This window comes from Macaca nemestrina, chromosome 17, assembly GCF_043159975.1.
Source record: "Macaca nemestrina isolate mMacNem1 chromosome 17, mMacNem.hap1, whole genome shotgun sequence".
Lineage (NCBI taxonomy): Eukaryota > Metazoa > Chordata > Mammalia > Primates > Cercopithecidae > Macaca > Macaca nemestrina.
Window position 1 is genome coordinate 61,302,447 of NC_092141.1, and position 22,870 is coordinate 61,325,316.

Genomic DNA, 22,870 nt, shown 5'->3' on the forward strand with positions numbered 1-22,870 from the left:
CCTGTGGTCCCAGTTACTCAGAAGGCTGAGGTGGGAGGATCACTTGAACCTGGGAGGTCGAGGCTAGAGTGAGCCGTGATCACATCACTGCACTCCAGCCTGGGTGATGGAGCAAGACCCCATCTCCATTAAAAAAAAAAAAAAAAAAGATGAAGTGGAAACTGAAGCCCTGGATAGGTGATGAGCTGGTAAGAAAGCACACCAGTGCCTTAAATGGTTACCAGGACTGAAGTTCACACAAACTACTCCAGAGGGGGAGACTTTGCAGACACAACTGCAAATGTGTGTGGAGCCAGAGGGCAGCTCTGGGCAAAATTATATATGCAGATCCTGTAATATTACAGGCACTGATCCTTGGCAAAATCCTAGAACAAATGATTGAATAGTACTGTAACTACTGAGGAAAGGAAGGAGTGACCACAAGGAACAGCATTATAATATAGAAGAACAGGTCATGCTGAACAAATCTGTTTCTTTTTATAGGGTTTTGGAAGGATACATCAAGAGCATGGTATACACCAGGGATTTTATTTCAATAGGCATCTGGCTGACATTTTCATAATATTCTTGTGAACAAACAGGGAGGAAACTTGAGCAATATGATAGTCTAGTTTGGGGCTAAACTGAGCATGCCTCCACCTAAGTGCTGAGAAGTCTGCTGCTGCAAGGTGTCTTGAACTGGGGTGGGTCTCAGGACCAGGGTTCACAGGCATCTCCACAGAGGCATTTTTATTCTTTTCTTATGTTTTCACTGTGATGATTTTTTTTCTTTCTTTTTGAGACGGAGTCTCACTCTGTTGCCCAGGCTGGAGTGCAGTGGTGCCACCTCTGCTCACTGCAAGCTCCACCTCCCGGGTTCACGCCATTCTCCTGCCTCAGCCTCCCCAGTAGCTGGGATTACAGGTGCCTGCCACTATGCCCGGCTAATTTTTTGTATTTTTAGTAGAGACGGGGTTTTATCATGTTAGCCAGGATGGTCTTGATCTCCTGACCTCATGATCCACCCGCTTCGGCCTCCCAAAGTACTGGGATTACAGGCGTGAGCCACCGCGCCTGGCTGATCTTTTAGTATTTTTAGTAGAGACGGGGTTTTGCCTTGTTAACCAGGCTGCTCTCAAATTCCTGACCTCAAGTGATCCACCCACCTCGGCCTCCCAAAGTGCTGGGATTACAGGCATGAGTCACCGTGACCAGCCACAACAAAGATTTTTATTTGTTTGTTTATATTTATGTAGAAACAAGGTCTTACTCTATCACCCTGGCTGGAGAGCAGTGGCATGATCTCAGCTCACTGAACCTCTGCCTCCTGGGCTCATGTGATCCTCCCACTTCAGCCCCTCAAGTAGCTGGGATCACTGGTGCACATCACCACACCCGGCTAATTTTTATATATTTTCTAGAGACGGGGTTTCACCATGTTGCCCAGTCTTTTCTCGAACTCCTGGACTCAAGCAATCCCATTGCTTCAGCCTCTGAAAGTCCTGGGATTACAGGCATGAACCGCCACGCCCAGCCCAGTCATCTTTTTAAAAATGAACATATATCATAGATCACCAGATAACTGCTGCATAACCAAGTCCTGCACATTTCAGGGCCTGTGTGTGTGTTTACAAGTGCACTGTGTGGGCTAATTAGGACAACTTCATTCTGCACATTTAGTTCACAATACATCTGTGCAAAGTGAAAGATGACATAACTTCAGAAGCAGTGGGAAGACTGTGTCACCCTGACTGACACACTACAGGATGCGTGTGCAGAACTCAAGGAGCCTAAGTGTCAAGTCTGTGCCGTGCTTACAAGGAAAAGCAATGATTTGGGTTCAGTCAAACATCACCCTCTCAGAATGATGCTGATAATTTGAATTTTACTGGCTTTTTTTGTAGTTACATATGTGAACTTTACAGGAGCTAGATCGGTGAGCTGACACACAGATTCATGTTCATACAAAATTAAGTTGTAATATTGTAATGAAAATAATCTAAGCCAACCCCAAACCATTTTTCCTTTAGAGTGGTGGTGTTCAAACTATCAGACCACAAACCACAGTTACAAAAACAATTTGCACCAAGACCCACCATATGCATACATACACCACACATTCCTGTCACATGCTCACGCAATGAAAGTTTCCTGAAACAAAACTCTCTTATTACATGTGATAGACTGTGATATTTTTCTATTCTATTTCAATTTTTTAAATGCTGGCTGCGACCCACTAAATTGGTTTTGTGCCCTACAGGCTGGAAAACTTAGGCTTTAGAATGGTATTCACCACCCAAGTTCGGCAAAGATCTAGATGACAAGTAAAACTTGCGGATGTTGGAGGGCCTGTAATCCTAGCACTTTGGGAGGTTGAGGTAGGTGGATCATTTGAGGTCAGGAGTTCTTACCAGCCTGGCCAACATGGTGAAATCCTGTCTCTACTAAAAATACAAAAAAATTAGCCAGGTGTGGTGGCACATGCCTGCAGTCCCAGCTACCTGGGAGGCTGAAGCAGGAGAATTGCTTGAACCTTGGAGGTGGAGGCTGCAGTGAGCCGAGATCATGCCACTGCACTCCCGCCTGGGTAACAGAGCAAGACTCGGTATCAAAAAACAAACAAAAAAACCCTGCAGATGTCACAAAAGTGAGAAGGATTGTAAACACAATGGGTATCGGTAATAGGGTTCAAGGACATCTTAAAAAACTGGTAGGTACAATGTTTAAGAACATCAGGCTCCATACCTAAATGAGATTCTGACTGTGTGGTTCATTAGTGGGATGGTCCCTCTTAGCCTCCTCCAGTGCCCTCTGTAAAACAAAGGTAATGTCATCCTTCTAGGATTTCTGTGAGGCTCTAATAATTTATATGACAGCATCAAGGGTTTAAAGGCTATATAGGCTTTAAAGTTTAAGAAGTCTTGGCCAGATGTGGTGGCTCACGCCTGTAATCCCAGCACTCTGGGAGGCCAACGTGAGCAGATCTCTTGAGCTCAGATGTTTGAGACCAGCCTGGGCAACATGGTGAAACCTTTTCTGTATATTAAAAAAAATAAAAAAGTTGAGTAAGTCCTCCACTTAGGTTAAAAAGCCAATCACATGCATAGAGGGAAGAAAGAGCCTAATAGTGCCACGTGGAAAAGCCCCAGAGGTTTTTGACTTTAAGCTGAATGGGGGCCAGCACAATCTAGATATGGCTGCCAAAAAGGCTACTGCAATCTTGGATTGCATTTCTAAAAGTTCAGTTATAGAACAAAAAAATAATATCCTCCTGTAGTCTGCACACTTGGGCCACATCTGGAGCATCAGATTCTGTTCTGAGGGACATTTTAAAAGGGGGATTTTCAGCTGGAGCTTGTTCAGAAGACAGCAGCAATGGTTGTGGCCAGGGTGCCAGAGTGGGGACATGGGTTCAAAGGGTAGAACCAAGACTCCTGTGTGGACATTTTGAGGTAGATTTTAGTTAACACAAGAGAGAACTTTGCAAAGATGAAAATCAGTTGCCTTCCGAGGTACTATGTTCTCCCTTCTCTGGAATCACTTAACCAGAGGCAGGACATGTGTCCCTGCTGGAGTCAGGATGTTGAGATGGGGTGGAAAGTTGGACCAAATGATCTTTAAGATTTTTATTCACAGCCGGGTGCAGTGGCTCATGCCTATAATCCCAGCACTCTGGGAGGCCAAGGCAGGCGGATCACCTGAGCTTAGGAATTCGAGACCAGCCCGGCCAACATGGGGAAACTCCGTCTCTACTAAAACTACAAAAATTAGCTGGGCATGGTGGTGCACACCTGTAACCCCAACTACTCAGGAGGCTGAGGCAGGGGAATCACTTGAACCTGGGAGGCGGACGTTGCAGTGAGCCAAGTTCGTGCCACTGTAGTCCACCTGAGCGACAAGAGCAAGACTCCGTCTCAAAAAAAAAAAAAGATTTTTATTCACTGGAAGAAAGTACAGTGATTTAAAATAAGTTTTTTTAAAAAAAGATTTTTAGACTCCTCAGACCATGTTGCTGATAAAAATACAAGATGAGTTTGTTGCTGGCAGAACTGCAAAGGAAGGCAATGGCTCTCCCAGGAGGCTCCCCCAGGGCTCAGGTTTGCTTAGCTAAAATTAGTGAATGACTCTCTTAGACATCCTCTATTATAAAACAGAAGGGCCATAGGATCCATGCAGAGTGTAAATGAAATGAGACAAAATAAAAACTGGCCTAGTGTTGGCCGGGCGCGGTGGCTCAAGCCTGTAATCCCTGCACTTTGGGAGGCCGAGGCGGGTGGATCACGAGGTCAGGAGATCGAGACCATCCTGGCTAACACGGTGAAACCCTGTCTCTACTAAAATACAAAAAAAAAAAAAAAAAATTAGCCGGGCGCGGTGGCGGGCGCCTGTAGTCCCAGCTACTCGGGAGGCTGAGGCAGGAGAATGGCGCGAACCCGGGAGGTGGAGCTTGCAGTGAGCCAAGATCGCGCCACTGCACTCCAGCCTGGGCGACAGAGTGAAGACTTCGCCTCAAAAAAAAACAAAAAACAAAAAACAAAAAACTGGCCTAGTGTTTCTTCATCATCTGCCTCTCTCCCTTCTCTGTAGTCCTTATTACCCTGGACTCAAACTGTTTGGACACTGGGCTGGGTTCTGAGTGATTCTTCAGTTAGGAGGTTAAAGCAGAATCTACTGAAGCTGCAGACTGCTGGTGCTCGACGTTGCACCATTTCAGCTTGTTTCATTTTCCTTCCCAGCTGGTTCCTGAAATGCTCCTATAGATCTCAAACCAACGTTTGCAAGTATCTTCCCTAGTGTCACTCAGAGCTTTATGGCCACAGGCTGCAGACCTGGGCAACCAAAAGAGAGACCGATCTCCCTGCCACTACAGAATTAACCTCCTGGAATTAACCATGAAAAGGAAAAGAGAGGCATTTCCCACTGATGTTTGGAAATGAAAAGTGGTTAAGAAGAGGTAGCATAGATACCTAATTGTAAGGCTATGATCAAAGGCACTTTAGAACCTCATGAATTTGGAACCTTACATTTAAAATATACAATTTGGATATAAATTGTGCTTAACTTTTCTTTCATACTATTTTTTTGTTATTGTTCTTGGGTTTTTTTTTTGAGACGGAGTCTCGCTCTGTCACCCAGGCTGGAGTTCAGTGGCACGATCTCGGCTCACTCCAAGCTCTGCCTCCCGGGTTCACGCCATTCTCCTGCCTCAGCCTCCCGAGTAGCTGGGATTACAGGCATCCACCACCACGCCCGGCTATTTTTTGTATTTTTAGTAGAGACGGGGTTTCACCGTGTCAGCCAGGATGGTCTCGATCTCCTGACCTCGTGATCCACCCGCCTCGGCCTCCCAAAGTGCTGGGATTACAGACATGAGCCAAGGCGCCTGGCCTCTTTCATACTATTTAAAGCGAGCCTAAATGGTGTTTGAAGATTGCAAAAGGACTCTTAGTAAGAATAATTGTTTTATATCACTTCCGCTATTTTAATAGTGCCACTTGCTTTTAACAGTAGTTTACATCCAGTCACTGAAACCGACACCTAACAACATAGGTAAGTGGGATTAGTGCATATTCTTGAAAAGAAAAAGCTGCACTGCTTTCCAAGTTATATCATTCAGACTTTTCATTAAGTTAGGTTGGCTAAAACTTTCCCAAGAGTCCCGAGGCTGGTGAAGTTTTACAATGATTTACTATACAAGCAATAGTACCTCTCTTAGGCTCCAAGGAAAACTGCAGGGGCATCAAACAAGGTTTGAAGGCAGCATGGGGTAGGGATGGAGTTGCAGGTGCCTGAAGGGACCACACACAACATTTCTTTCCCATATTGGAAACCAATTTAATTCCAAAACCAGCAGAAAAGCATCCCGAGTTTCTGGACTCTTGATGTACTACTGATCATCCACCTCTACCTCCTGTTCCCTCCAGCACAGCCTCACTTCTTACCCCCTTAGCCAAACTTGGTAGAAAAACTGCTGGCACCCTGCTGTCCCCTCCCTCCTTCCCTACTTACTCATTTCCCGGCAGCATTAGGACGTCTACCCTGGCACTGTGCTCATGCTGCACCTGCCCAGGTCGCCAGCGACCTCCGTGCTGCTCAATCCAGCAGCCCCTCCGATGAGTGCCTCCTCCTCGAAATTCCCATGGATATTCTCCCACCTCTCCTGCCACCTCTTCCCCTTGTGGGCTCCTCTTCCTTTGCCACCCCTTTTTTTTTTTTTTTTTTTTTTGAGACGGAGTCTGGCTCTGTCGCCCAGGCTGAAGTGCAGTGGCTGGATGGATCTCTGCTCACTGCAAGCTCCGCCTCCCGGGTTCACGCCATTCTCCTGCCTCAGCCTCCCGAGTAGCTGGGACTACAGGCGCCCACCACCTCGCCCGGCTAGTTTTTTTGTATTTTTTTAGTAGAGACGGGGTTTCACCGTGTTAGCCAGGATGGTCTCGATCTCCTGACCTCGTGATCCGCCCGTCTCGGCCTCCCAAAGTGCTGGGATTACAGGCTTGAGCCACCGCGCCCGGCCTTGCCACCCCTTAAATACTGATGTTCCCCAATATCTGTCCTTTCTCCTCACCCAGCACCCTTTCCCTGGGTGACCATGCCTATTCGCATGGCTTTACGTACCTTCCACAGGCTGGCAACTCATAGGCCTGTGTCTGGTCCAGATCTCTGCTCCACGTGTTAGACCTGTACATCCAGCCCTCTGTGCGTCTTCCACTAGGGCTGGCCACAGACACTTGGAACATTGAGCTGTCAGTTTTGCCCATTCTTTCTCCAGCTTTCTTACCCTCAGCCACCACAGGCCTTCTTCTAGATCCTTGAAAAACTTTCATCTCTGCAGCTGTCTTTCCTTGCTTACAACTCTTTCTGTTCTCTTCACTAGCTAAGACCTCACCCTTCAGGTCTCTGGCTGTTTGACTTTCCCAGCATAATTTAAGAGCCATTATGTAACAGGCATGCCATTTCCTCAGAGTGGCCTTTCTGGACCCCTGAGACGAGGTTAACTCCTTTGGGAACACTCACTACCCATTAACTAATCGTGAGCCCGATGTATGCGAGGGCTCCCCAGGGTGGGCCATGTCTGTTTGCACCACTGAACTGTAGACACCAAGCCCGGCACATGGCTCACGGCCACCTTCAGTGCCTATGGGCTGTATGAATACCCTGGGTTAAAGCAGCCTCTCTTCTGGTATCTCCAATCAGGACAAAACCTGAGTATCCCCCTCACTGCCAACCAATCATCAAGTCCTCATGACTCCACTTCATAGACAAACCTCCCTGTAGTGTACCCAGGCTCCCCATCCTCATCACCATGATCCACCTGAGATATTGCCCACGGCCTCCAAAACTGCTTCCTGGCCTCTGGCCTCCCCCTTAGCCAGCCTCCACAATTTGGTCAGAAGGCTCTTTTTAAAGTGCAAATCCCATCCAGCTACTCTCCTAATTAACCCCCTCAATTGTTCCCACAATGCTCTTGTGATAAACTTATAAAGGCCAGAACAAGCTGTCCCTCCCTGGTCCACCCCCCTGACCTCTTGCCCTTCCACCTCTCCCAACACACACTTCAGCTTTTCATTTCTGGAATTAAAACATGCCACCCTGTCTCACTTGGAGCCTGAAGCACACTCTCTCCCATTTGCCTGGTCAGCTCCTGTCCTTCAGAGCTCATTTATACTCTTACTCAGGGAAAGCCTCTCCTGACCTCCTCCCACCTCAAGTCTGGGGCAGGTGACCCTGCTGCCTGCCAGTGCATACTCCAGGCACACTTCCACACTGTCCCACCAACAGAGCTGGGAGTGTGTCCCTGTCTCACAGGTCTTTCTAGGCCTGACTCGGGGAGAGCACGTAACAGGAAGAGAGACCTCTGAGCCCTGGCCACCAGGCTTCAGGCTGTTCGACCGGTCCTTTCACTGAGAATGCTACTCTTGAGACCCAGCAAATGAGAAAGGGCGCCTACAGAAATACCACAACAGTAGGCTTTAGGAAGCTTTTCCTTCTGGAGAGAACTTGGCTCCATCTCCACAACCCAGGCCTTGGGGGTAACGGCTTTTTTTGCCTGTGGGTTCCTGCCATCGTGGCTCTGGCTTTCTTGGCCTTTTGCTATGGTATTTCCCCTGGAGGAATTTCACACTGTGCAAACAGTCTTTCTGTTGGCTATTTTGGTCAGCTCAGCTGGGCCTTAAGCCAACAAAGCAGTTTCTAAGCCCAGGCTTTTCCAGTTGCCTAGCCTGGAAGAATTCAGAGCTGGTGAGGGAAAAGCATGCCCTGGCTGGTTTTAGAGAACAAAGTTGGACCTCAAAGAAAGCTGACAAATGAGGTAAAAGAATTCATTTGGATGAAGAGAGCAGCAACCTTGGTAGTGAAAGACTCCAAATTGTGCTGAATATTTCAATGAGAAGCAAACCTTAGCAATCACAATAGCCATTATGTGGCTCGGTGGGCATGGTGGCTCATGCCTGTCATACCAGCACTTTGGGAGGCCGAGACAGGAGGATCACTTGAGGTCAGGGGTTCAAGACTAGCCTGGGCCACACAGCAAGATGCCATCTCTACAAAAAATGTTTACAAACTAGCTGAGTATGGTGGTGTGTGCCTGTAGTCCCAGCTCCTTAGGAGGCCAAGGTGAGAGGATTGCTTGAGTCCAGGAAGTCGAGGCTGCAGTGAGCTATGATTGCACCACTGTGCTCTGGCCTGGGTGACAGAGTGAGACCCTGTCTTTAAATAATAATAATAATAATGTTAAATAAACAAATGAATTAAAACCATGATAAAAGAGCCCAATAACAGTAAAACAAATTTCAATGGCTTTCATTAAACGAGAACACCTCTGGGCAGTGGCTTGCTAATGCCACAGGCTGAAGGAAGGAAGAAGGTGAGTAAGGAATGGAGATCTTGTCTCCACATTAACCCTTTACTGAGCTTCTCATCTCCCCCCACCCCCCCCCATCTCAGACCCCCAGCCTCAGGCAATGACCCTTAGGTATGTCCACGATTTCACCAAGAAGTTAAAATTTCCCTCATCAGCTAAGATCCATTATGTCTTCCCTTCTCCTCAAGCAAAACTCCTTGCAAGAGTTACCTATATTTCTCTCCTGCTAGCTTTTCTTAAACCTGCTCCAACCAAGCTGCACCCTCCCGAGGCATGCCACCAAAACTGTTCATGCCACCTCAGCCTCCCGAGGAGGTGGGATTACAGGCATGAGCCACTGCGCCTGGCCTCTTCTTCCTTGAAACACTTTCTTTTTTTTTTTTTTTTTTTTTTTTGAGACGGAGTCTCGCTCTGTCACCCAGGCTGGAGTGCAGTGGCCGGATCTCAGCTCACTGCAAGCTCCGCCTCCCGGGTTCACGCCATTCTCCTGCCTCAGCCTCCCGAGTAGCTGGGACTACAGGCGCCTGCCACCTCGCCCGGCTAAGTTTTGTTTTGTATTTTTAGTAGAGACGGGGTTTCACTGTGTTAGCCAGGATGGTCTCGATCTCCTGACCTCGTGATCCGCCCATCTCGGCCTCCCAAAGTGCTGGGATTACAGGCTTGAGCCACCGTGCCCGGCCAGGATCTTTCTTCTGTCTACACCTGTTTCCTAGCTGATTTTGTCTAGTCTCGTGGGTTTAGAAACCAGTAAGATACAGATTCTATATAATTTTAACTCTCACATTTCTATCTCGACTTGTATATCCAACTGCCTACTGATATCTCCACTTGGATGTATTAATAGGCATCGTAAATCTAACTAGCCCCAGCTGGGCGCGGTGGCTCACGCCTGTAATCCCAGCACTTTGGGAGGCCGAGGCAGGTGGATCACCTGAGATCAGGAGTTGGAGACCAGCCTGGCCAACATGGCGAAACCTCATCTCTACTAAAAATAAAAAAATTAGCCAGGTGTGGTGGCGAACGCCTGTAATCCCAGCTCCTCGGGAGGCTGACGAAGGAGAATCGCTTGAACCCGGGAGGTAGAGGTTGCAGTGACCCAAGATTGTGCCACTGTACTCCAGACTGCGTGACAGGAGCGAGACTCCATCTCAAAAAACAAAACAAAACAAAAATCTAACTAGCCCCAAACAGTGCTCCCGATATTGTCCTAATCCTGTGACTCCTTCAAAATTCCCCACTGCAGTGAATGAATAGTAACTCCATCTTTCCAGCTGCTCAGCCCTAAAACCTTGAGAGTTATCCTTATCTTTTTTCCACACCCTACATTTGACAGCAAACACTCGTATCTTCAAAATATATGCCCAAGCTGACTGCTTCTACCACCTCCTCTGCCATCACCTAGGTCCAGGTTTCTATCATGTCTCCCATGGATTAACCTCCTAGCTGCGCTTCTGACCTTGACCCCATCAGTCTATTCTCAACACATCTAGAGTAAGACCCATCACACTTAAATGAAACCGTGTTATTTCTCTGCTCAGAAGCCCCCAATACCATCCCATCTCCCACTCAAAGTAAGAGCCAAAATCTCCATCGTGACACAGAAGGCCCCTGGGGGACCTGACCTCTTTCACCTGCCCTGTCACTCTCCCTCTCTCACTGCTTTAGCCATGCTGGCTCCCTGCTGTTCCTGAACATACCAAGTATGACCCCTGCTGAGGGCCTTTGCATTGCTCTTCTCTCTGCTGAGTTCTCACCCTCCTCCCCTCACCCCAGACAGAACAAGGCTCAATCTCCTCCCCACTCCTTCAGGGTTTTATTCAGATGTCACTTTATCATTGAGACCTTCCCTGATCACCCTATGTAAATTGCCACCTCCCCCTTTTTTTCCTTATCCTCGTTTTGCCTCCTTAGCACTTCTCACTGTCTAACAAATATCTATTAGTTATTCATTGTCTCCCACTAAGATGTAAGCTTCCTAAAGGTAGGGACTTCTCTGCGTTACTCACTGATGTATTCCAGTCCCTGGCACATGGTAGGTGCTTAACAATCTATGTTTGTTGAATAAGTGAATGAGTAAATCCTGGAGGCTTTACAGCATGAGAGCCTAAAGGGAGTGTAGGAACCAAAGTAGAAAAGCTGCAGATTTGCATACCCTGGCACTAGGTCAGGATCCACTCCACAGCTGACCCAGACCCTGATGGGTTTTAGCTGATGGAACCCTCAACCCCACCAGTCACCTCACATGTGGGCCAGTGCAGTCCAGTCCTGCTCCTGGCCAAAAACTTCAAAGCGCACAACTCTCATCACCACATACCAGGTACTACTGCATTTCAATGCTTCTCTCAATTGACATGCATTATTAATGCTTCTCTCAATTGACAAGCATTGGCGGAGCCAGGATTGCACCACTGCACTCCAGCCTGGAACTCCATCTCAAAAAAAAAACAAAACAAAAACAAAACAACAACAACAACAAACATAGCCGGGCGAGTGGTTCATGCCTGTAATCCCAGCACTTTGGGAGGCTGAGGCGGGCAGATCATGAGGTCAAGAGTTGGAGATCATCCTGGCCAACCCAGTGAAACCCTCTCTCTTCTAAAAATACAAAATTAGCTGGGCGTGGTGGCGCATGCCTATAGTCCCAGCTACTTGGGAGGCTGAGACTTGAATCGCTTGAACCCGGGAGGCGGAAGTTGCAATGAGCCAAGATCGCGCCATTGCACTTCAGCCTGGCAACGGAGCGAGACTCTGTCTCAAAAAAAAAAGATAATGAAGGCACTCGAATTTGGATACCACCTGTCTGTCTCCACCCTTAATTCTTCTTTCCAAAACGTGACTATGTCATTTGCTAGTTTGCATCCTGACTGGGTCATATCCCATTGTACTGGAAGGGACTCTGGAAATGTGTGGGGGTGGGGACAGCATAAACAGAACCTGATCAAAGCAGGCCCAAGAAACAGCATCAAGTTTTTTTGTCAAAGAATACTGGGCCTCAGAATTCTTAGAGAACAGGAGGAAAAAAAAGCAAGATACACTTTTTCCCCTAAAGAATCTCATTATGTGCTTTGGCACATTTATTTGTGAGTAACTCCCCACACTTATCCTGGGCCAGGATCAGCTTTTTGTTTGTTTGTTTGTTTTGAGAGTCTTGCTCTGTCGCCCAGGCTTGGGTACAGTGGTGCACTCTCGGCTCACTGCAATCTCCGCCTCCTGGGTTCAAGTGATTCCCGTGCCTCAGCCTCCGGAATAGCTGGGACTACAGGTGTGTGCCACTACATGTGGCTAATTTTTGTATCTTTAGCAGAGATGGGGTTTTGCCATGTTAGCCAGGCTGGTCTCGAACTCCTGACCTTAAGTGATCTGCCTGCCTCAGCCTCCCAAAGTGCTGGGATTACAGGCATGATTACCAAGCCCAGCCCCAGGCCAGAATCAGCTTCTGAAATGAGTGGTGATTTCATTTCCCCTGAGAAGACAGGGCTGGCTTACCATTTACTTTTTTGGAGGCTGGGAAATGTCTTGGTTTGTTTTCTTCTAGGCTGATCTAAGAAGATTCCTAATTATCAACTGGGAGCAGAAATATTCCACTTCCAATTACATGGCCCTGCTTGCTCACTCTTACTTCCTATTCACACTCTCTTGGAGGCCACTTTGTGATTCTACCAAATCCTGTAGGAGAGGTGACAACGCTAAAGAGAAGGCTCTAGAAAGATGACATTTGGAAATGTGTAAGTTAGTGTCTGCTGGCTCCTCCTGAGCCACTTCTACTCTGTGATTGAGAGGAAAGGCCACCTAACTGCCTAAATCACCACACAGGGACAAACTGGTATCTAAGAGCACTCAGCAGCAAAAACAAGTAAGCTAAGCCTTTGCACTGCAATGTGGCAGGGCTTCTGGCTAGGTATAGCAAGCAATTCTGATGTGGAGACAAACAGCAGCAACGGGAATGAAATGCCAATGAAGGATTCCAACCATTGGGTCTGCAAGCATGCTTGTCCTGTGACACAAACAGCCTAGACATCTCAGCACTGCTTGGAGCTGCTCACTGGGGGAGCCTGAGAAACATCAGCCCTTTCACAACCCCTTGCTCCTGAGCAGAGCTCATCTCCCAAGAGCAAATCAGCCTGCAGCCCAGTTGGATGAGAAGCACAGTGTTCCCCTGTGCCAGTGGCAGCCTCAGAGCATCCTGAAAGAGCGCTTCCTAGACACGCAGTGGAAGCCATGACTTCCCCTAAGCTGCCAGTGCTGCTTCTGAACTCGCGTGGAGGTTCTTTTTTCAGTGTCCCCAGAGGCAGTAGAAAAATCCGTTTTCCATTTTGGAATCTATCAAGTAGGACAAATCTGCCACCTGGGAGCATCTCCTCAAGGGCAATCTCTACGCCCTTTCCCACATAGCCTGACAATACCCTCGAGTTAGAAATATCCCTTGTTGGCTAGGCACAGTGGCTCATGCCTGTAATCCCAGCACTTTGGGAGGCTGAGGTGGGAGGATTACTTGAGGCCAGGAGTTTGAGACCAGCCTGGCATAGAGAGACTATGCCTCTATTATTTTTAAAAAAGAAACGTCCCATATTTTTACCCTCTTCACTCATCTTTCCACCTTGCTCCAATAGATTGCTGACAGAAAAGTGAGATCTCCTCCACCCCGAGGTCTCCTAAGAGAATGCTGCTAGCCAAAAAAAGATCTGCTGATTATTGAGGAAGAGCATCTTTAAAAAGACACTCAACTACATTTCAGAAAGATAAAGATCTAAGTGTTGGCTCTATGAGGGAAGAAATAAAGAGAAAGAACTTTTTTTCCTCCTACAACAGGTCTAGACAATGTCATACAAGGAGCTACAAGCATATCCAAAACAAAAGCAAGGCAAAAACAAGCAAAAAAGCAACAAATGCATTCCAAAATGATCTTCATTTCTCAGCCCAGAAATGTACTGGATACTGGTTTAGTTCAGCCTGTAGGTGGTGGGAAGAAATTCACAAATCCAAGTCAGTTGCAAAAAGGGAATACTCCAGACATATCACCCAATGAACCTGTAAGAAAGTATGCGAGCTTCTCTGAACAGATTTTACTCCAGGTTTGCAGCCCACAAGGTTTAAGATCGGGCCATGAGGTTAAATCTGGTAAACTCAGAAATGTTCATGCTACTGCATCCCTAAACTTTGTAATTCTCTGCGTACCCTTTAAAGCAGTGTTTCTCTGCATCTTTTATTCCATAGCCATTGTCCACCTGATCCAAAATATCCTAAATTTTTCTATGTTTGGAAGCAGGGTTTCCAATTTTTGTGTATACAGAAAAGGGGTGTGTGTGAAAAAAATAGGTATTAGAAAAAGAACACGTTACGTATATATCACAGAAATGAGTGGGCAAGATTTAGAAGATTGCTGAAACAAAGCCAATACTAAGGTCTACTAGTTGGTTGCAACAAGTTTAAAATGTCTTCAGAAGGGCCCTGGTTGGGCAATACTATACTTGCTGACAGCAAGCTTGGGAACTGACACAGACCTATAGCAAAGGACTGTCCAACTTCTCCAAAAAGCTGGTATTAACCACCAGAAGAAATAAGAAGTTCAAGGCCAAAATATCCAAATGAACCAACCACTCTACTTGCTGAAATGCCATAAAGCTTCTTTACCCCAGACATTTACCCAAATCTTATAATTTCTTTTCTCCTCTCTGACAGGCCTCCACAGGCCCAAACTTTAATAGAATCTGAGAGAAAAAAGTGGCCAGTCCATCTGCTGTCCAGAGTGATGCCAAACTCTTTCTCCTGGAACCAGTTCTACCTGTTGGGCAGTCAGATGAGGGTCCGATTATTAACAAACTCTACCTGGGTCTCCTTGGTAGAGTTTGTGGCTTCAGCAGCCTAGTTCAGGGGGGTTCATAATTATGTCAGACTAGTTTTTTTTCTTGTAGTTGCTTTTAACCAAAGAGGTTAAGCCTCTGTACAACCAAGAGGAAGAACTAGAATTAGAAAACTTACCAATCGTCCCAGCCAATGATAATCCATTTCCAACAGGTATTAACGCCTGTTAGAAGCCACTGGAACACTAACATCATCAGCCCAATTGATAGGTTGTCTGATAGATTCCCCCCCTTCATCGCACACAAGAATTTAAAACAAAACAAGACACTGCAGTTATATTCATTATTGCAGACAATGGGTTTCTTTGTGTTAGTAATTGAAATTACTGCTGTGCTCTGGACTCCATTATTCCCTTTGCAGCCTGTGAGCTGGCCAACACTCTAAACTTTCGAGCCCTAAAAATTGTATCATCCAGAATACCAACTCGGTACAGCCCTCCAATGTGAAACTGAATGCCTTCTGGGGTACAGCATGAAACTGTTTTAGACAGTGCAGGCCAGTGCACCTTGAAACAGTGTCCTTCCAACTGTAATGAAATCTGTAAACGGGAAACTTGGGCCAATTCATTGTTTAAAGCAGATCTACTGGCTCATACCTTTCTCTAGGAAACAATAAGTGAACAAGAAGTAACCTCAGAGCAAGAAAGAACTTCGGGAGAATGCACTGAGAAAGGCCAGACTGAGTCCCCTTGGATGAAGTTAATTAAGAAACAAACATGACAGGATATTGCAATCAAAACCAAGGAATGCAGTGAGGATAGGTTTCTCAGTTGCCCAGAGAAGACATAGTTCCTTTTGAACTAAAATTAGAAAGCCGCTGGGAAGGAAACCTAAGAAGCATGGGTAAGAGGCTGAAAACCGTAAGTCAGCAATGGGGATGCAGGTGGGTGGAGGAAGAAAGCAAGTATCTATTTTATTTCTTCTGTAATTCCTTAAGATTGTTTGCGCCTGAGCTTTGGGACTGCAGTAGTCTTCCCCCACGGGGCGTCAGGTAACAGGCTGGGAGCTCTGGCAAGAAGTTCTCAAACTTCTCACAATTCTGCTAAGAGCTTGCATCTAGCTGGAGGATCAATGATCCAAGTGAAAACATTAAAGGAAGGTTTTTGCCCACTCCCCAGTGAGAGATCATCTGCCCAGAGAGTGCCCTCGTGTCCTGACACCATCGACCGACTGGGATACATCAGTAACCGGGCTGTCGTCGATGCCGAGCAGTGCCCATCTGGTTGGCAGCGTCCGGATCTCAAGCGTTCCCTTGCCCCTCTGTACTTCGGGGAGCCCTGAATCGCTGGTGGGCATCTACAGTTAAGAGTGCAGGAAGGCCTCTCAGACACGGGGCGAACACGAGGGCTGTTGGCTGCCTCCTCGGAGCCGACCCAGGCATAGTCAGCCCAGGCGGGAGAGCGGCGCTGAGGTGGGTCGGCACCCGGCTGAGAGGTGCCAGGCCACCCCGGTGCCCGCTCCTCTCGCCGGCCCCCGGAAGCGCCGCCCTCCCGTCCGGCGGGCTCCGAGGGGGCGGGGAGTCGAACGCCCCCTTCCGGGTGCCTCCGCCCGGCTGGCCAGCCCCGCTCCTCCTCCGGGCGGGAATCCTCCCTCCCCCGCCCCTCCCGAAGCCGGGCCCCGGCGCCAGGCCCGGCCCCAGGGGGGAACCCCCGGCCTCGGCTCCCTCTCCCCGCGGCCTCTGCCCGTCTTCCCGACCCTTGGAGGCCGGGAAGACCCCGCCGGCAGCGGCCGGGACCCACCGCTCATTACGACATCTTCCTCCCTGGCCTCCGCCGCCTCCGCCGCCACCGAGAGCCTGACACCGCCCGCCAAGCACCCGCCAATCCCGGAGCCCGCCACCGCCCGAGCGACGGCAGCCTTCACCAATAAGGGCTTGGAACATTGGGGACCGACAGCACTATTAACCAATCAACCAGAGGCGTCTAGAGCGACGTTGATTTGACCAATAGGTCTGTGCAATGTCACTGATGGACGGTAGACCGCACCAACCGAAAACCAATTGAATAATGAATGACATGTTTATCAGCCAATTGGAGGGAGGCAAAGTCCCGCCTACTGGGTGGTTGATGGACAGCGACAGGAAGCTGGGAGGGGAGGGGCTTAGTCGAAGAGTGCTTTTGTATTGGTCGTGGTTGACCTTCCACCCACCTCTAACCCAGAGGATGAGTGATAGATCTGCCCTGAAGCCAATCAGAAGTCCTTAGGGTGAGGCCCACAAATGCCCCAGAAATAGCATATACATTGCACCCTAAGTCCAGTCTCGCCCAGGTGTGGCAAGAGCTTTTACCTGCTCTTCGGCAGTAGGCGGCTGCCACTCAACCCCATGCCTGGTGAGTGGAAAGCCATCAACCTTTTATTTAGTCCCTCGCTCGTTGTCGCCTCGGGAGGGGCGACTTTGTACAGTGAAGCACTGGGGTCCGGCACCATAGTCAGAGTTGGGGCTGTTTACGCGACACTTCTGAAGGGATTTTCACAATCGGTTAAGCCCCCGTTAATCTTCACATGGTTATTGCGGCGACCCCCATAGCCCACGGTCCCAAACGTGTGCATCTGAATCATCCGAAGCTCTTTCTAAAGGCAGGTTCCCCGGGCCGCCTCTCCTAATCCGACTCGGTACTTCACGGGGCGTGCCTAGAATCTGCATTTTAGCAAGGGCCTGGCATGGACAGAGTTGCACGCTTGAGTTTGAGAAGTACTGCTTGGCCTCTGCCCCATTACCCTTATCTTCTTGAGATGAGGTAAAGCACTTGGTAGGCACTATCTGGATAGGTTTATCTTTGCTCCCAAGTCTCTTCCGAGAACTTGGGAAGGCTGCCTAGCTTAGTGAGGGAATCCATTCTGGCTTCAGACCAGTCTGGGTTTGAAACCTACACGTCCTACTAACTTAGGCAGGGTACCGAAACTCCCTGAGCCTCGTGTCCTCATCAGTAAAACGAGGTTAATCACACCTACACCTTAGCGCAATGGCTTAAAACAAAACAAAACAAAACAAAACATAGCCCATCAAGAGAAATACATTTTGCATACTGACCAGTACACTACTGTTTGAGAGTGTCACAAAGTTTCCGAAAACAATGCTTACTACTTGTGATACACTGATAGTTTCTATGCCTATCCTATCTTATTCTCCTTCTTGTTGATCATGACTGGCAATTTGAAAAACACTGCTAGGAAAGGTTGGTTGATAATACAAAATGCGGAGCAGAATTCCGGGTACACAGTAATTGCTGAAAAAATGTTAATAGCCTCTTCCAGTCTACTCCTCTCAGTGTTAGCATTTGAAAAACAAGACTTTAGACGATAACACTCCTCTAGTAAAGATCCTTCATGGGATCCGTATCTCCTGGATAAAGCCCAAACTTCTTTTTTTTTTTGAGACGGAGTCTCACGCTGTTGCCCAGGCTGGAGTGCAGTGGCGCGATCTCGGCTCACTGCAAGCTCCGCCTCCCGGGTTCCCGCCATTCTCCTGCCTCAGCCTCCTGAGTAGCTGGGACTACAGGCGCCCGCCACCGCGCCCGGCTAATTTTTTGTATTTTTAGTAGAGACGGGGTTTCACTGTGGTCTCGATCTCCTGACCTTGTGATCCGCCCGCCTCGGCCTCCCAAAGTGCTGGGATTACAGGCTTGAGCCACCGCGCCCGGCCAAGCCCAAACTTCTTTCTAGGCAAATTCCTCCCACTCTTTTTTCTTCTTAACCTCAGCATCCACCAGAGGACACACTCTTACTGGTGTATCTTTCATGCTTTATCTCCTCCCTGTACCCCCATTCCCTTCCTACAAATCCTACCCTTTTCCCTCCAGGAAAGATTCCAGGTTCCTAAACACGCTTTTTTCCACTAGTTGACTTTCTATCTTACCCTTCCCTTCTGGTAAACCCCTATGCATCCATGGCCAGATGTGGTGGCTCACACCTGTATTCCTAGCGCTTTGGGAAGCCAGAGGCAGGTGGATCGCTTGAACCCAGGATTTCGAGACCCAGCCTGGGCAACATGGCGAAACCCTGTCTCTACAAAAAAGCCGCATGGGGCGGTGCACACTTGTAGTTCTAGCTACCTGGGAAGCTGAGGTGAGTGGATCACTTGAGCCTAGGAGTTTGAACTTAAAATGAGCTATGATCACACCACTGCACTCCAGCCTAGGTGACAGAGCGGGACCCTGTCTCTCAGAAAAATAGATAAACTCCTATGCATGCTTCAAGACTCTGCTGTAAGTCTGCATACCTCACTCCTGCCTAGCTATAGCTTCTTCCTCCTCTGCGCTGCCCTGGCACATGCAAAAGGGCTTCTCTCTCACACACTATTTCCGCACTTTTATTCTCACTTCTTGCTCTCTTGCTAGACTGAGCTGTGATAGGATTGAGGCCAGCATAGAGGAGGATCAGCAGGAAATGTAAGCTGAGTTAAAGAATGAATATTTGCATACAATGACATCTGCATGACTTGTTTATATAGTCCATACATTCTGTTCCCAGGCCATTTTTCAAGTTTAGATTGCTTCACTGTCAAACCAAGGACTCCACCCAGGTTCCATGACTCACCTGTATTAGGGTGCAGGGATTTGGGGGGGAGGTAGGTGGGGTTGAATATCCTGCTGGGCCACTGTCAAACCTCTTCTGGGAGAAAAACTGGGGGTAACTATGCTTCTAACCTAGAGGCCCCATCTTGAAGACCGCAGAGGTGAAAAAAAAAAAAAAAAAGTGTGCACACACGGGGCGGAGGACAGGGCGTGAAAACTTGGAAGAATTCTGCAGTCGTTTTGAATTATTTGATTGGTTTTGCCCTTTTAAAGGTCACCTTATCTTTTGTTTGTTTTTGTTTTTGTTTTGTTTCTAGGCTGTCTGACTCTTCTTACTAGAGACACAGCCAAAGAAGGGGAGGACCCTTTGGGTTTTTTTTGTTTTTTCTTTCTTTCTTTCTTTCTTTCTTTTTTTTCTGGAGATGGAGTCTTTCTCTGTCACCCAGGCTGCAGTGCTGTGGTGCGATCTCAGCTCACTGCAACCTCCGCCTCCCAGGTTCAAGCGATTCTCCTGCCTCAGCCTCCTGAGTAGCTGGGATTACAGGCGTGCGCCACCAAGCCCGGCCAATTTTGGTGTTATTAGTAGAGACAGGGTTTCACCATGTTGGCCAGGCTGGTCTCAAACTCCTGACCTCAAGTGATCCACCCACCTCAGTCTCCTAAAGTGCTGGGATTGCAGACATGAGTCACTGCGCCCGGCGGAAGGGGACACTTTCTTTTCTTTCTTTTTTTTTTTTGAGATGGAGTCTCGCTCTGTCGCCCAAGCTGGAGTACAGTGGTGCGATCTCGGCTCACTGCAAGCTCCGCCTCCTGGGTTTACACCATTCTCCTGCCTCAACTTCCCAAGTACCTGGGACTACAGGTGCCCACCACCACGCCCGGCTAATTTTTTGTGTTTTTAATAGAGACGGGGTTTTACCGTGTTAGTCAGGATGGTCTCGATCTCCTGGCCTCATGATCCACCCACCTCGGCCTCCCAAAGTGCTGGGATTACAGGCGTGAGCCACTGTGGGAAGGGGACACTTTCTAAGAAGAAGACCTCGTTCATACTTTTGTCAGGCCCGTTGGAGTCTTAGAGCCTCGTTCACAAACACCCCCGCTCCCCCAACGACCACACAACTCCTCAGAGATTTTTTCTTTCAAGATGGCCCCTGTCCTCAACAGAGAGGGAGAAGGTCAGACAACGGCTTGGAAATGCTTGTGGTCTCTCTGGCCACACTTTATTATTTATTTATTTATTTATTTAGAGACGGAGTCACGCAGGTTTGAGTGCGGTGGCGCTATCTCAGCTCACTGCAATCTCTGCCTCGCGGGTTTAAGCGATTCTCCTGCCTCAGTTTCCTGAGTAGCTGGGATTACAGATACGCGCCACTACGGCCGGCTATTTTTTGTATTTTTAGTAGAGATGGGGTTTCACTGTGTTGGTCAGGCTGGTCTCAAACTCCTGACCTCATGATCCGCCTCCCCTCGGCCTCCCAAAGTGCTGGGATTACAAGCATGAACCACTGTGCCCTCCCTTTATTTTTATTATTTTTGAGACAGAGTCTCTGAAGCCTCAATCTCCTGAGCCCAAGTGATCCTCCCGCCTCTTGAGTAGCTGGGACTACAGGTGTGCGCCACCATGCCCAGCTAATTTTTAAATTTTTTGTAGAGCTGGGGTCTCCCTATGTTGCGCAGGCTGGTTTCAAACTCCTGAACTCAAGCGACCCTCCTGCCTCAGTCTCCCAAAGTGCTAGGTTTATAGGCATGAGCCACTGCACCTGGCCATGGCCACACTTGAGACTCACTAAAAGAGCTTTTAATAGGTTCTGAAGTCTGGGTCCCATCCCAGGAAATTGGACTCTCTGGGGGCATCAGTATTAAGGAGTTCCTCAGGTGATTCCAATGGGCAGCCAAATGTGGAAAAGGACTCCTTAGCCCAAAGATACCTTCCCACTGGGGGTGCCCAAGTGAAAAACAAGGAAAAGTCTGTGCCCTCCACCCCCACCCACTCCTGTCCCTCCCCTTTCTGAATTTCTCCTCTTCCTACCCTATCTGCTGCCATCTTCACAGAGCCAGGGCCAGTGGGTGGTTCTGAGTGTGTGTGTCAACCTCAACCAGGGGCGACATCTCCTCCCTGGTGTGTCTGGAGGCAGGTTCTCTCAGTGATATTTCCCTTTTGTCTCCAACTGCTTTCAGTTTCTTTCTACTCCACATTGTCACTTTCTCTACATTTCTAACTTGCAAAGCTACACATTCCCCACCGCTAAAAACCCCATGCTCGTCTTGTCTACCATGGCACCTTCCGTTCCCAGCACATTGCTTGATTATAGTAGGTGCACAGTAAATGTTTGCTGACTGACTAAATGACTATATCCTTTTAACACTTCTCAGGGACTTACCCCTTCTCTTTCAGGCCCAGCTTCTTCCACTTCCACTTCTCCTTCCATGTCTACCTCTGAATCCCCTTCTTTTTTTTTTTTTTTTTTTTCCCTGAGATGGAGTTTCACTCTTGTTGCCCAGGCTGGAGTGCAATGGCACGATCTCAGCTCACCTCAACCTCCACCTCCCAGGTTCAAGCGATTCTCCTGCCTTAGCCTCCCTAGTGGCTGGGATTATAGGCATGTGCCACCATGCCTGGCCAATTTTGTATTTTTAGTAAAGACAGAGTTTCTCCATGTTGGTCAGGCTGGTCTCGAACTCCTGACCTCAGGTGATCCACCCGCCTCGGCCTCCCAAAGTGCTGGGATTACAGGCTTGAGCCACTGCGCTCAGCCTGAATCCCCTTCTTTCTTCACTTTCCTGTGCTTTTCCTGCTTCCTGACATTCTCTTTGTCCTTTTTTGCACAGGGCTGTCCTCATCTAATCCATCAGTACCAGACAGTGAACATCTCTCCCCCAGGATGCTGAGGAAGGGTGCTGGACGGAAGGATGTGGAACTACAGCCTCTGCTCTCAAGATGCTCAGATCTGGGCAGGGAACATCACACATCTGGGCCTGTCAGGGGGTTGGGGGCTGGGGGAGGGATAGCATTAGGAGAAATATCTAATGTAAATGACAAGTTGATGGGTGCAGCAAACCAGCATGGCACATGTATACCTATGTAACAAACCTGCATGTTGTGCACGTATACTCTAGAACTTAAAGTATAATTAAAAAAAAAAAAAAAGCTTCAGATCCCTCCTGGAGCCTCCTATGAAACCACATGGTATAGCTGGTGCTGTTGGTCCAGAAACTAGAAGAATATCAGGCCAACCGTCTTGACTCTCTGTTGGGCCTCACTCATAGCTACAACCCAACCTTTATTGTTGGTGTTTATCTTTGAGGAGTTACAGCCAACCCAGCCTTCTAAAGACGGCTTGTTTTGCCTTAAGGATTTCCCAGTAACCTCTGCTTCTCCCTTTTCCCTCCTATGGTTTTCTATGTTCTCATCTCTTCCCTTTCTACCTATGGGGAAACCAAAATTGCAAATTTTTTTTTTTTTTTTTTTTTTTTTGAGACTGTCTTGCTCTGTTGCCCAGGCTGGAGCACAATGATGAGGTCTCGGCTCACTGCAACCTCCACCTCCCAGGTTCAAGCAATTCTCGGCCGGGCGCGGTGGCTCAAGCCTGTAATCTCAGCACTTTGGGAGGCCGAGATGGGCGGATCGTGAGGTCAGGAGATCAAGACCATCCTGG

General features: G+C 48.2%; 1 protein-coding gene and 1 long non-coding RNA gene across 7 annotated transcripts in view; one reads left to right on the forward strand and one right to left on the reverse strand.

Annotated features, from left to right (window-relative positions):
- The window catches only part of LOC105472301 (Sp2 transcription factor), a 36,160-nt gene extending 19,616 nt beyond the window's left edge, over positions 1-16,544 (reverse strand). For 2 of the 3 annotated variants that reach the window (XM_011725420.3, XM_011725419.3), the window contains exon 1: positions 16,440-16,544. In XM_011725420.3, coding sequence (XP_011723722.1) covers positions 16,440-16,446 — 7 coding nt within the window. In that variant the 5' untranslated portion in view covers positions 16,447-16,544. The remainder of the gene's footprint in view (positions 1-16,439) is intronic. The other variant, XM_011725421.3, reaches the window with a different exon arrangement.
- Positions 1-22,380, forward strand: part of LOC105472302 (uncharacterized) — a 51,247-nt gene extending 28,867 nt beyond the window's left edge. Inside the window, exons 3-5 of one of the 4 annotated variants that reach the window (XR_011615788.1) lie at positions 12,375-15,543; positions 15,819-16,649; positions 22,044-22,380. This is a non-coding gene — a long non-coding RNA (uncharacterized lncRNA). Of the gene's footprint in view, positions 1-12,374; positions 16,650-22,043 lie in introns of all 4 variants that reach the window. The other 3 variants (XR_011615789.1, XR_003015943.2, XR_981513.3) reach the window with 3 other exon arrangements.
- The last annotated feature ends 490 nt before the right edge of the window (positions 22,381-22,870 follow it).